The sequence below is a fragment of the Schistocerca serialis genome, chromosome 2 (assembly GCF_023864345.2).
Source record: "Schistocerca serialis cubense isolate TAMUIC-IGC-003099 chromosome 2, iqSchSeri2.2, whole genome shotgun sequence".
Lineage (NCBI taxonomy): Eukaryota > Metazoa > Arthropoda > Insecta > Orthoptera > Acrididae > Schistocerca > Schistocerca serialis.
Window position 1 is genome coordinate 240,962,635 of NC_064639.1, and position 14,516 is coordinate 240,977,150.

At 40.3% G+C, this 14,516-nt stretch overlaps 1 protein-coding gene across 2 annotated transcripts in view; it reads right to left on the bottom strand.

Annotated features, from left to right (window-relative positions):
* The window catches only part of LOC126456986 (neither inactivation nor afterpotential protein C), a 390,163-nt gene that overhangs the window by 140,165 nt on the left and 235,482 nt on the right, over positions 1–14,516 (bottom strand). For both annotated transcript variants that reach the window (XM_050092949.1, XM_050092948.1), the window contains exon 18: positions 5,608–5,757. In XM_050092949.1, the coding sequence (XP_049948906.1) occupies positions 5,608–5,757 (150 nt within the window). The remainder of the gene's footprint in view (positions 1–5,607; positions 5,758–14,516) is intronic.

Consider the following 14,516-nt stretch of genomic DNA (forward strand, 5'->3'; position numbering starts at 1 on the left):
TGAGAATAGAGAAAGAAATACACCATATCCATTTTTGAAGGCATCATCCTGGTATTTCCCTTAAATTATAGACACAAATCACAGAAAAGCTAAGTAAGTATGACTATCTAATCTTGAACCACTTGAAGGGGTTCATGTATGGATATGCTCCATCCACCTGATAAAATGTGGAGTAGTAATATATCAGAGAGGGCTCAACTAGTAAAATAAAAGATAGACACAAACCAATTACAATTTTAAAATATGACCACAAAGCTAACAAACAAGTTTTACACTTAACAACACATTTGGAAGAATATGAATTATAAAAAAGTGCTAATTACATTGCTTGCTTGCATTTCTGTTTTTATTTAGACACTGTGGTGAGGAAAATTGCTATTGGTGGCTGTATTGGCTGGGAAAAAGGTGGATCTTTTCAATAGTCATTGTGAATCACTGGAAAAGATGGATATCATACCAGACAAATGTGTGGTTCTCATAGCAATGACTGTCATTGTGCATGGCAGCAGAAGAAACTGATGTTACAATGGTTCTCCATTACCTAGACTGAACTATCAGTTCCTTTCAGCTATTACAGATGTAGGAACCATCATAAAATGCTGCAGACATGAGATATGGCCTGCATTTATCATACATTTTCATTGTGATGGAACATCAGCCTACTTTTCGTCTTTAAGTAAAGCTGTTTGTGCATACTGTCATGACATGTGGGCAAATGCATCATAAAATTGAAATGTAAACTATAAATGAACTAAATGTTTTATAAAAGAAAGGGGAAATTTAAAATATGTCTTACAGTAAATGAGAGAGAAGACCAAAAAAATGTTTTACTCTTAAATGGAAAAAATGACTTCTGACAGTATTGTAGCACTGAATAGCTTTGGTTCTGCTGCCATGCACACTGGCAACATTCTTATGGAAGTTAACAATAACTGTCTGGTATCCAGGTTAGACATAGCCAATGATACATAGAACCTATTTTTGCCACAGCCACTATCAAATGTCATCACCATAGTGACCACATATGTTGCATCTTTATTTATGCAAATCAAGTAAGCAATGTCAATAAGTGCCTGTTTTAAAACTGTAAACAGTTTCATTATTCTGTTGTTATCTTTTATTTGTGCTGGATGTCTTTAAGTCATGCCAGATGTATTCACAGATAATGTCATATTATTGATTTGATACACCACACTACACATGCATCCAGTAGGAAGCTGAGACTAGTGGCTGAAACAAACCAGTTTGTGCTGTATGTCATCAAAAGACACAGTTTTCTATACAACGAACATGCTTCTGGAAGTTCAGTCAATAAGGATGATTGATTTGAGTTAGAAAATGTCAACCTTTACAATGGTGGCCTCTCCATTTAACCTATTAATTTCTGGTGAAGGTGCACCTGTGCAAGTATTACCTAAACAGCAGTTTATGGTTACACTCTGGATATGATCTTAGAGGCTTAATTAGAGGAGCTCACACTACTGTTTTGTATATACTTCTAAATGTAGCTGCTTGATTATGCAGCTAGTTACAGTCAGCGCACATCTGCCATTTTATTCCTGAGATTCATTAGAAAACTCTGGATCAAAATATTTTGACAGCAAATTATGGGAATCCATAATTTTCCACTAGATTTTATGGAACAATCTATACATCAATAAAGGTTCAAATGTTACAAAACGTTTTTAATTGCTCAGTATTTGTATAATGACATAATACATTAAAGATCGGGCTATGGAACTGTTATATTTCTTGATAACAGTTATTAAAATATGTAATTTCTTAAATACTCAGGAAATTGCAGAAGAGTTATTTCCTTCATGACTAAGAGTACTTCCAGCTATTTGTGCATTATCATGTCTTGTGAAAATAATGGAGATATAATGATGTGTATCTTACTGTTCTAGGTACATTTCAGCTTTCCTGTTTGTTCTTTATATTGCCTTCCACTTACTTACGAGACATCTGAAATCTTGTCTATTGTTGCCCATGTATTGTTTCTCTGGGAAATTTCAACACATGAAAATATGTCCTACATATATTCAAGGGCAATCACCACTGAGTTATTCCTTTTCAGCTAGTGTTTTCTTTTCTTTGATTATGTGTTATTATTACTGACATCTGTTAAATTGCTGTTATATGTTTAAGGTTGAATATATTTGTAGATTCTATGGTGAAAGACTTAAAATCCAACTTTCATTTGATCCAAAATAAAAAAATTAATGAAGATAACTTACTGGGGATCTAATGATACTGTTATATTACTATATGTTAGTATGTATGATGGCTGGTGGGTGTTAAAATACGATTTATATGATATTACTGTTATATAAATGCATTTATATACAGGAGATGCATAAATTGTGGTTTATACTTACTAAAGACTAAGTAAATCTGTAACTCTGTCATATCAGACAGAAAGTAGACCCATTTGTAATTGAAACGAATTCTCTTGTTAATTTACTGACATTATTACTATTGATCTAACATGAATCAACAGCGTGTAGGCAAGAAATAAGTATGATATGATCCGTAGATGTCTAACCCAGCTCAGATGTTTTTAGTAAGGTAACTGTATGCACAAAATGATTTATTGTTCTCATTTGGTTCTCAGTTTTACGTGTATGCTCTATTTCAGACTCAAAATTCTGAACCCTTAATTCGCTAATTTCTTGAGATCTGTTGATTATTTTCTGCTGTAGGTTTCACAATAATTTTGTTGGGGTGATTCATTAAAACCTATCTGAAGCAAATATCTTTTTTGTTCATTAATTTTCTATACATTGTGTAAAGTTGGCATTTGTTTCTTCAGTTTCACCCCTGTGATAAAGTTAGAACACTCAATGTCTTATTTTAAATTTTATAGTGGACAGTTCCTGTTTACTTCATTCATGTCTTAATAACCCAACAAGTTATACATTTCTTTGAGCTTGTAATATTGTAATTTGTTTTTAATTCGTTTTATGATTTTCATGTAACTAGTAGCTTAGTCTCGAACTTATTTCACTTTTCTCTCTTCCTCCTTCCCCATCCCATTTATCCAGTGTGACTCCTGCTTCTCATATTTAACTGTATGATTAACCATCTTGTTTCTTAATTTTATAATCTGTCTTGTTTATTTTATTGTAATTGCCTTTGTCTCTTTTTCACTCTGGTTCTTCAGATTTAATGCAGAAGTGCTATTGTTTTGTGATACACTATATCATTTACACTTCCATCAAATGTTTCTTTTCTGTTCTTCAGATAATTCTTGCACTTACCCTGTATCTGAAAATATAATTTCTTTATGATTTTACACCATATTTTTGTAAATTTGAAAGATAACAGCTAGGACCTTCCCACTTCTTTAATTTTGATACCACCATATTCTCACTCTTTCTCAATAATTAAAATGCTAATAATATGTCAAAAGCAATCCTAAGTACAGCCAAACATAGGAAAATTAAGCAATACAACACTCTGGAAAGTGTTATGATGAAATAAACCTGTACAAAGTTTTCCTTATGCCTCAATTAGGCACTGTAATTGGTAGCAATGTTTGAAACCATGCTGTTTACTTAAAATCACTGAAGTGTGATTATGATCACTGTCTATGACACATATTTGAAATGTGATGTTATATGAAACAAATAAATAAATAAATAAAAACAGAATTAAATTAAAATATGCATGCTAGTATGTAACTGCAAAGCTTTGTCCTGGCTATGTAAAATGTAATTGCTGTAATTAATAGGAACAATAATTGCAAATAATGTAAAGAAACTACTTTTAGGAACTTGCAGACTGTTTCCCAAAAGACTGTTATTACTAAAATAAAGTACATTTTTGTTGAAACTAGGAAACATGCAAGAAAGAAATTATATTCGATATTTTTCATGTAATCCACTAAAATGCAGTATGTATTGTTACATTTACATATCTGAGTATTTAAATTATGAATATGAATTGCATAACACCAGTCATATGCTGAGTAATGTCATTTTATTTTAGAATTTATACCATAATATTTTCTATTCTGATATGTGTCAAAATTCCTTGTATTTCATTTACTTTCTGTTTAAATAATTTTTGAGATTGTAGCAAAATGTATATAAGGCCCAGGCCTCACATTGATGTCTGCCACTTTTGTTCAATCTTTCAAGGTGGCCTCTGTGCTGATTTGATTAATAAATATGTAATCAGTAATTAGAGGCACACACTGTGCCAATTTAATTTAGTTGTACCAAGGCTCATTTCATTACTTGAATTACTTCAAGGCAGATATAAATTACGTTGAAATTCAAAATCATCAATGAATGTGATCATTTTACCCACTTAGGTCAGTTGATGTTATACCAGGATTTGGACTTACTTTTCTTATCTACAGCAACAACAACAGCAACAAATCAACTCTATAATGTACATAAATTAAGTATATGTTCAATGAGTTCACCCACTGATTCTTTTTCTGTAGATAGGCCTACCATACTGGCCATTAACTGATAACTTCAAGAATCTTTATTACAGCATTATTAAACTCAGTAACTTTATTAAGTACAGTGTATTAATTGACTTTCAAGTATTTGATCCCAGCCTAGGGAAATTTTTCAATCTGCTGATCCATTATCAACAGAAAGTCAGCCATTTGGTTATCATTTCGGGTGTTTTTGGTCACTTTTTACATCCATAAAAGTGTGCTTACAAAATTATTTTGCCTCCTGTCATTTATTTAGTTTTTTCTCATTAAATACTGTTCAGGAAGCTAACTATAAATAGGGACAAAAGCCAGCACATTCTGTAAATTTTCTATGTCTGATAATTTGTTTCACCACTTGTTCTTTCTTTATAGCATTATTGTTCACTCTGCTTGAAAGAACATCTGCGTAGAAGCTTCTTCTGTAAGTAGCCTCCTCTGTAATTAATCTGCATCATCTTGCAGTATGCTTGTCTCCCCTGTTCTTTATTGCCAACTTTCAGACTGGTTAGTTCTAGAGAAGTCTCAAACAATCTGGCGCTACAACACAAAGCTAGTGTGGACTTGAAGCTCTCAGTCAAATCATTGTCTCCCACTGTGCTACACAGCAGTGTATTTTTCAGCCATGTAGCTCTGATATTCACTTTTCCTCGCATGCCTGTTTCCTTTGTCCAATGCTTTCGGCAATAATGCTGTAATGGCACTGTGCTATTAACACAACATCATTTCCACCCTCGGTTGCACTCTCCTTTAATACTGCTGTCTCAACTGCATTCACTTGCAGCCATGATACAAAGATAGCAGAACAAAAATCTGTGTAACAAACTCAGTTCTCCAAGATAATACTTCCTGCAAAATGGACTTAATTTCACCTTTAAAGTTAGATGGAATTAAACCTTCTGCAGAATATCATATTGTACTATTTTCCCCCCACAATATTACTATGTCTGTATTCATTTAACTGAGTCATTAATACTCTTTATCTTACTATGATACGGCATTGTTTCATCAGACCTACTAAATCAAAGTGTTTTGTTATCATTTCTCTATTTCAATAAATTCTTTTGAGTTCCGTTTTCTGAATTAGCATTACTATATAGTTGCATCTTATACTACAGGTTTCAGTGAGAACGTGGTTAAACAGTAAAGCATACCTGGCTAAGTATTCTTCATTGTAGTATTTTAGGAAAACTTTGGTTCTGCCAATTTTCCAGCCTTCCATTTTGAGTCTCACTAGCAGCAGGCGACTGTTGTCCTTTGTGACTTCAACATTTTCATCAAAGTCAAATGCCAGAAACTTGTATCTAAAACAAAAACAACAATCAAAACAATATCAAAATACATGTCTTTTTGTTGACGCTATAATATGTCAACATCAAAGATATTAAGGATGAAATACTAACTCAGCCGTATGGCAATTGGATAAGGAATGGACAATGGCCTCATTGATGAAGTCACACTGAGATTAGTTGCAGTAGTTTGATAAAAATCTAATTAAGGCAGGTTGAACTGTGATCTGAAATCAGTTTTCAGTTTTATAACTGAACTAACACTTTCATAGAATAACGTAATTTATGCTATTATTGTTAACAGACTAGTTGCAGTTATTTTTCTACCAATTCATAGAACATTCTGTTATAAAACACTACTAGTTTGTGGGGGGAAATTAGAAGGGGAAAATAAATAAATGAATGGCTACATTATTGGTGAATCCCATGTTAACCATGTCTGAAGCATACATGGTTTATTACCATTATCCGTTAAACAGCTCATGGTTGGATTCCTGTATACTGCAAAAAATGGTCAATTATGGTGAAAATACAGCAGTTCCCTGCTGGTTTTTGTGAAGAATAATGCAGGAAATCAAGCGCTATCATTTCAAAAGCCTTACTAGCTTTCGACAAACTTTGCAGTGGAATAAACTGATGGCTCAGTTCAGTCAGTTGTATGTCTGGTACACAGTTTTTCACATATTTTTCCCCTTCCTGCCTATGCATACACCTGCAGTAATTCTTGGCTGCAGACGTACACATTTTTCACAACGCTGACGCCATGATTCCATGGCAGTGGCGAAGGCTTCTTTAGGAGTCTGTTTTGACCACTGGAAAATCGCTGAGGCAATAGCAGCACGGCTGATGAATGTGCGGCCACAGAGAGTGTCTTTCATTGTTGGAAAAAGCCAAAAATCACCAGGAGCCAGGTCAGGTGAGTACGGAGCATGAGGAATCACTTCAAAGTTGTTATCACGAAGAAACTGTTGCGTAACGTTTGCTCGATGTGCGGGTGCGTTGTCTTGGTGAAACAGCACACGCGCAACCCTTCCCGGACGTTTTTGGTGCAGTGCAGGAACGAATTTGTTCTTCAAAACATTTTCATAGGATGCACCTGTTACCGCAGTGCCCTTTGGAACGCAATGGGTAAGGATTACGCCCTCGCTGTCCCAGAACATGGACACCATCATTTTTTCAGCACTGGCGGTTACCCGAAATTTTTTTGGTGGTGGTGAATCTGTGTGCTTCCATTGAGCTGACTGGCGCTTTGTTTCCGGATTGAAAAATGGCATCCACGTCTCATCCATTGTCACAACCGACGAAAAGAAAGTCCCATTCATGCTACCATTGCGCATCAACATTGCTTGGCAACATGCCACACGGGCAGCCGTGTGGTCGTCCGTCAGCATTCATGGCACCCACCTGGATGACACTTTTGGCATTTTCAGGTCGTCATGCAGGATTGTGTGCACAGAACCCACAGAAATGCCAACTCTGGAGGCGATCTGTTCAACAGTCATTCGGCGATCCCCCAAAACAATTCTCTCCATTTTCTCGATCATGTCGTCAGACCGGCTTGTGCGAGCCCGAGGTTGTTTCGGTTTGTTGTCACACGATGTGCTGCCTTCATTAAACTGTCGCACCCACGAACGCACTTTCGACACATCCATAATTCCATCACCACATGTCTCCTTCAACTGTCGATGAATTTCAATTGGTTTCACACCACGCAAATTCAGAAAACGAATGATTGAACGCTGTTCAAGTAAGGAAAACGTCGCCATTTTAAGTATTTAAAAGAGTTCTCATTCTCGCCGCTGGCGGTAAAATTCCATCTGCCGTACGGTGTTGCCATCTCTGGGACGTATTGACAATGAACGCGGCCTCATTTTAAAACGATGCGTATGTTTCTATCTCTTTCCAGTCCGGAGAAAAAAAATCGGAGGCCTTAGAACTTGAATGCACCTCGTAGTTCTAAGCTCTAGGGGACTTATGACCTAAGATGTTGAGTCCCATAGTGCTCAGAGCCATTTGAACCATTTTTTTTTGATGTTCGAAACCTCTACTAGTCCCTGATCTGTCTGCAACCATCGTGATTCATTACCTCCTGTGTAGTGCTATATTGGGAGTCAGGTATGCTGTGCATAATCTCTTAAAAACCTCACTTAATCGTTTCACATCTTCCATATCTTTTGGAAAAATAATTATATCGTACAGTTACAACATACATTGGTTTGGAGACTCATCCTCAACACTCCATCCAACAAACGCTGAAATGCACTTGTCCCCTTTCCTTAAACCAAATGACACTTGGGGCCACTGGTAATGCCCCAAAGGAAATGTAAATGCCGTTTTGGACTGGAAATCTGGTGCTGCTTTCAACTGATGAAAGCTATTCTACAAGTCTCTGATAGAAAAGTACCTACACTGTTCCAAATTCTCGAGGATTTCTGTTATATATGGATGTATGTCCATAACCATACGAATATTGAGCTACCTGTAATCACTTCAAAACTGATGTGGCTTAATTACATCTGTGCTCTTCTTTGGTATGTTTATCAACTGTGCACCATGGGGCTGGTAATTTCTTCAATAATATCATCACGTATCTGTCGGTTAATGAACTCCTCCTGTACCGGCTGTAGGTGATGCACTATATACGTGTTTACAGTACGCAGTCGATTCACTCCCAGCTGAGATACTGTATTGTGTTACTGGTATCACTCGCAAAGGTCCACAGGGATTAAACAGGCCCCGAAACAACAATTTCTCGATTGCTGATTTCTCTGTTCCTTCCAAATGTATCATTTTCTTACTTAATACAGGCACACTAGTGGCTTCCTTATCGTTAGGGTTCGAATTCACCAGGTCAGACCAGTTTCATCTAAAATATCCAAACTGGCGACCAACAGTCCCTTAGGTAAATTCATGGCTTCCGTTCCAAAATTATCTATAGTGACGGGTACTACGTGCTCGCCCTGTATTTCCCACATGTGTACAATACTCCTGTTCACAAAACACCATGCTTTATCTAATTCATCCTTTTCCCTCAGTGGCTCAACCACACATAACACGTTTACCAGCAGTTCTGTTCCTACGCTCAGACAAAGCAGATTTCCTCAATCTTAAGATACGTTATCGAGTGAATTGAACCCTAGTCCACTTGCACGCAGTTTAATCAGTTCGCCTTCCATGTGAGACGAAGCTTGCGGCAGAGAGGCACTGACAACAGTTTTCTTCAGACTTAACAATGTGTCACTGTCTTCTAGGAGCACTGCCCAATGTCAAGTTTAGCTTGAATCTTACAAAAACAATCTAATTTTAAGACTGAGCAGTAACCATCACCTATATGAGGAAAACTTCCATATATTCCGTTATCTGTCATCTGAAAATTTGACATTCCTGAACATAGCTAATGCATGAGATTATCACTTAGTTCTACGCTGTGTAGAGTTTAACCGCTTCTTTCCCTTGAGGTTCAAACATGCCATAAACATGTGCACATCTTTGTCCAATAAAAACTTGTGTTCTTTCCACCCACGTTGCAGTAGTGCTAAAATCTACCAGTAATGCCGCTCGGCGACACTCGGGCTTCCTTAATCATTTAACGGCTAATTCTTACCATTTCGTCCCTTCCTATTATGATCCTTATTCTGCGTACATTCACATTTCTGGTGTTCAACTTTCCTACATCTTCCACACTGTGGCTGACAGCAATCTCGCCAAATATGCCCCGAATGTCCACAGCAGTAACATTTGACGCCCAAGAGAAAAATATTACTTCTATCAGGAACTCGAGTTACTGAGTGAATTTCTTCTAAAATGTTGTTGTACCTATGGTTCTAGCTAAGTCCTTAGGGAATAGTGTGCGTTCCTTGCTTGACACATCACGCGGCAGTCCCCATAAAACTGTGTCAAGCGCCCTTTGTTCTGCTCCCTGCACAGGGAACCTATTCGTGTTATCACTCTCTATTAACTCGTAATTATTAACACTGATTTCCCTTTTTCTATCTACGAAACATTCGATGGGTTTGCCCCGTATTTGCGACAACCCGTTTACTTGTTCCCCACAATACATAAAACTATTTTGTTTTCTATATCGCTGTACTCAGCATTTCCTCAGAACTTCCAATGTCAGAGCTTTATCAGGTCCTCGTGATAGATCACTTACGTTTTCGTATCACCTATTGAGCGTAATTTGGCCATAAATAACAGCCCAGCTTTGCAACTGTCCACAAACACATCCTCCCCTGACTTAGCCAAGAAAGGAGAAATCAATACAGTGGCATTAGTATCTGGGAATTGTATCGATAAAGTGGACGAATATCTGCGTTCTTTTGAAGCGTTTAACTCCTGTGCAGGTCTATAATTATAATCTGTCCTCATCTGAGCCACTTGATCTAATGAAGAGAGAAGCGCTTCAGGAGTGGTAACAATATGTTCCCCTGATTCACTCAGCATAACGTTTACATCTAACAGCAGGACAAAACATAATAGGTCAAACACGGGGAAACAGTTAATCTTAGCTATGCCCAGGCCTCCTTACACACACATCAAAAAAAGTTTTGCATCACCTCGGTTGCGAGAGTTCCGGAACCTGTACAGAAAATTGGAATAGAATGGTTCAAATGGCTCTGAGCACTATGGGACTTAACATCTATGGTCATCAGTCCCCTAGAACTTAGAACTACTTAAACCTAACTAACCTAAGGACGTCACACAACACCAATTGGAATAGAGATCAACATAAACATCATTTCCGCCCTTTTTATTGCTCATGAAAACCACACATTGCGTGTTGGACCACCATACAGCGAGACCTTCAGAGGTGGTGGTCCACATTGCTGTGCACACCGGTACCCTTAATACCCTGTAGCACGTCCTCTTGCATGATGCATGCCTGTATTCGTCGTGGCATACTGTCCACAGTGCCTTGTTAAAGGCACTGTTGGTCCAAATTGTCCCACTCCTCAAAGGCGATTCGGCGTAAATCCATGGTTGGTGGGTAACGTCGTCCATAAACAGCCTTTTTTCATTCTATCCCAAGCATGTTCGATAGAGTTCATGTCCGGAGAACATACTGGCCACTCTAGTGGAGCGATATCGTTATCCTGAAGAAGTCATTCACAACATGTGAACGATGGGGCGCGAATTGTCGTCCATGAAGACAAATGCCTCGCTAATATGCTGCCAATATGTTGCACTATCGGATGGAGGAAGGCATTTACGCATCGTACAGCCATTACGGCGCCTTCCATAACCAACAGTGGCATACGTGGGCCCCACATAATGCCACCCCAAAACATAAGCGAACCTCCACCTTGCTGCACTCGCTGGACAGTGTGTGTAAGGCATTCAGCCTGGCGGGGTTGGGTTGCCTCCAAACACGTCTCCGACGATTGTCTGGTTGAAGGTATATGCGACACTCATCAGTGAAGAGAACATGATGCCAATCCTGAGCGGTCCATGCGGCATGTTGTTGGGCCTATCTGTACCGTGCTGCATGGTATGGTGCTCACAAAGATGGATCTCGCCGTTGAAGTGAGGAGTGAAGTTGCACATCATGCAGCCTATTGTGCAAAGTTTGAGTCGTAAAACGATGTCCTGTGGCTGCACGAAAAGCATCATTCAACATGGTGGCGTTGCTGTCATGGTTCCTCCGAGCCATAATTCGTAGGTAGCGGTCATCCACTACAGTAGTAGACCTTGAGCAGCCTGAGCGAGGCATGTCATCGACAGTTACTGTTTCTCTGTATCTTATCCATGTTCGAACAACATCGCTTTGGTTCACTCCGAAACGGCTGGACACTTCCCTAATTGAGAGCTTCTCCTGGCACAAAGTAACAATGCGGACACAGTACTGAAGAGCTTTACCACACCTGCTCTTACTCGCTTCTTTCATTTGGCCTATTTTGCAGATCTCAGGAGCAGACCCACGCGCCGCCTTCCAGGCGGGATACAAAAGACCGTGTACCTCCTTCCTGGTGGAATGACTGGAATTGATCGTCTGTCGGACCCCCCTCTGTCTAATAGGCACTGCTCATGCATGGTTGTTTGCATCTTTGGGGGATTAGTGACATCTCTGAGCAGTCAAAGGGACTGTGTCTGTGATACAATATTCACAGTCAACGTCTATCTTCAGGAGTTCTGGGAATCGGCGTGATGCAAAACTTCTTTTGATGTGTGTATTTAAAACAAATTACAGGTGGCGACTGAGCACAGGGGGCATTATGTCCCAGCAAATTACACTGCATACAAGTGACTGGGTGTATACGCACGTACGTCTCTCTGGTGTTTTCTCTGAGGTCGTACAAATGTATTCCAGAGTCACTTTTCACAAACCACACTTTGAACCCAATTGCCAGTCTAACTGGCCAGAGACCTCCACCCTCTCTAACAGCAAACAGCCATAACATTTTGTCGTCACTCACCACGCTGCAATAATGACCCACGACATTGGTCGACATCGCTGGCTCTTCTGGCACCAGCTGTTACAGGCTGGCATACTTCTGGCACCAGTTGTTACAGGTAGGCGGCCCCGTAAGTGTCAGGATGGTCGAGCAGTCACTGAGACTTAAAATAACAGGACGACAGCTCGGGATTGCGAGCAGGACGACGGGTATGTAACAGTAGTTCCCCAGTGGCCGTGCAATTAGAAATGCAGCCATATATAAACATCATTCTTTATATAGCAAGAACTCGTGCGGTAGCGGTTGGTGGGGTTTCAACAATTTGCCTCAACCTCGGGCAGCAGAATCCATGCCACCATAAAGAAAGCAGTGTATCGGCACTGCACAGATGCCAGAAACCAGCAAGGTGGTCTCAGTATAGTCGCTGTGTCAGCGACCTTTGCAAGTGGGTCGCTTCGTCAAACAATGGACAGTCACCAGCCCTGTGCGGTGGGTAAGGTGTGGGTTGCTGACAGGTGCAGGCTACCAGTCGGGGATTCGTCAGAGACATCCAGGAGTCGTTTGATGACAGTTGGGAGGAGACCCCAGCCGAATGGAACCCATCATGCATCAGCAGCATCATGCCTAGGAGTGGTCCAAAGACAAACAGATGACAGAGGTGGCAGCTAGTTGTAGACAAAGGCATGTGCCCAACATCGGGTGGATGCCTAGTGTGGAGGAGTTCACAACATAGACAGCAGACGACGGCAGATACTGCTATGTTTGAGTGGCTAGTATTTATACACCCCCCATCCCCGCCCCCCCCTCCCCCACCCCACCCCAGGTCTGTTATGACAAGGTGCCGTTTCTGAGCACATACCTCAAGCCGAGTCAGCGCAGCACGCCACTGCCTCGGACTGGTGTCTTGCTGCCTCAGCATTACTCCCGCCTGCACATTGGAAATGGACATGCAGCAGGCTGGCCTGCCTGTTCAGGATTCTTTCGTCTGTTAGGAATGGTGCCGGTGTAACATGCATGTGTGCAACTGAACAATACGTTCTGTAAACACCACAGACAACAATGTGTTCATGATTGGTGGTTATGTCCTATTTAGCAAATTGTATCAGGAGATGGTCATGCCACATTCAAGCAATTACTCATCAATTCAGTGTTGGGAAACAACTACCAGTCCGAAACCATACCATCAAGAACCAACAGCTTTTCACACCAGCCACTGCACCATGTGTTTACCACAGACTGAACCGTAACAACGTCACTGAGTGTTCAATGGTTCTGAGCACTGTGGGAGTTAACTGCTGAGGTCATCAGTCCCCTAGAACTTAGAGCTACTTAAATCTAACTAACCTAAGGCCATCACACACATCCATGCCCGAGGCAGGATTGGAACCTGGGACCGTAGCGGTCACGTGGTTCCAGATTGTAGCGCCTGGAACCGCTCGGCCACACCGACCGGCGAATCTTCAATGCGTGGATGAATGTCACCTGGGTAGATGACCTGTAGCACACAGTTCTCAGGCCACAAGACCACCACGCCAGACTGCAGTCTTGACAATGGATATTAAGCTGGTGTTTTGATGATCTGCAGTTCAACGCTTGTATTTTATTTATGGATGAGGTGGCATTCACACATAATGGAGTAATATATTTACCGCAAAGTCATTTGTGGGCAGACACAAATCTCCGAGTGATTGTGGATACAAAGTATCCAATGTGTGGGCAGGAATTGTGGGTGATTGGCTCATACGGCCTTAAACTTTATAGGAAATATGAGTGCTGTGTATTACCGGTTTCTGTGCTAACAATTCAAATCCTCAAACGTGTGTGAATTCCTAAGAGACCAAACTGCTGAGGTCGTCGGTCCCTAGACTTACACAGTACTTAAACTAACTTATGCTAAGAACAACACACACACCCATGCCCGAGGGAGGATCCGAACCTCCGGCGGGAGGGGCCGAGTAGCCCGTGACATGGCGCCTCTAATTGCGCGGCCACTCCTCGCAGCTTGCCAACAATTACCTATGCTATTGGAGAGCAATATCCTTGCAGATAGATAATGGATGTCGTTTGTGCACGAAGCGGCAAAACTCCGTTTTCTGCGTCTTGTAGGCTACAAAGAAATGATGGCTAACAGAGGATTGGCTCATCTCTCAGCAAGTATTTGCTTTCAGAGTTACTTTTGTAGAACTTTTTTTGTGGTTTCGACAAGTACAACAAAATCATCTTCCTTCTACTTACTTCATTTGGCGAAAACTTCGTTACAATGTACTGAACCGTTCACGAAATAAACGTGATGCAAGTTTTGGATGACATCACTCCCCTCCCCCACTTCCTACCTCTTTCTCCTTGTTTGTTTGCATGGGACTCCCTATCTCTTTCTCCGTG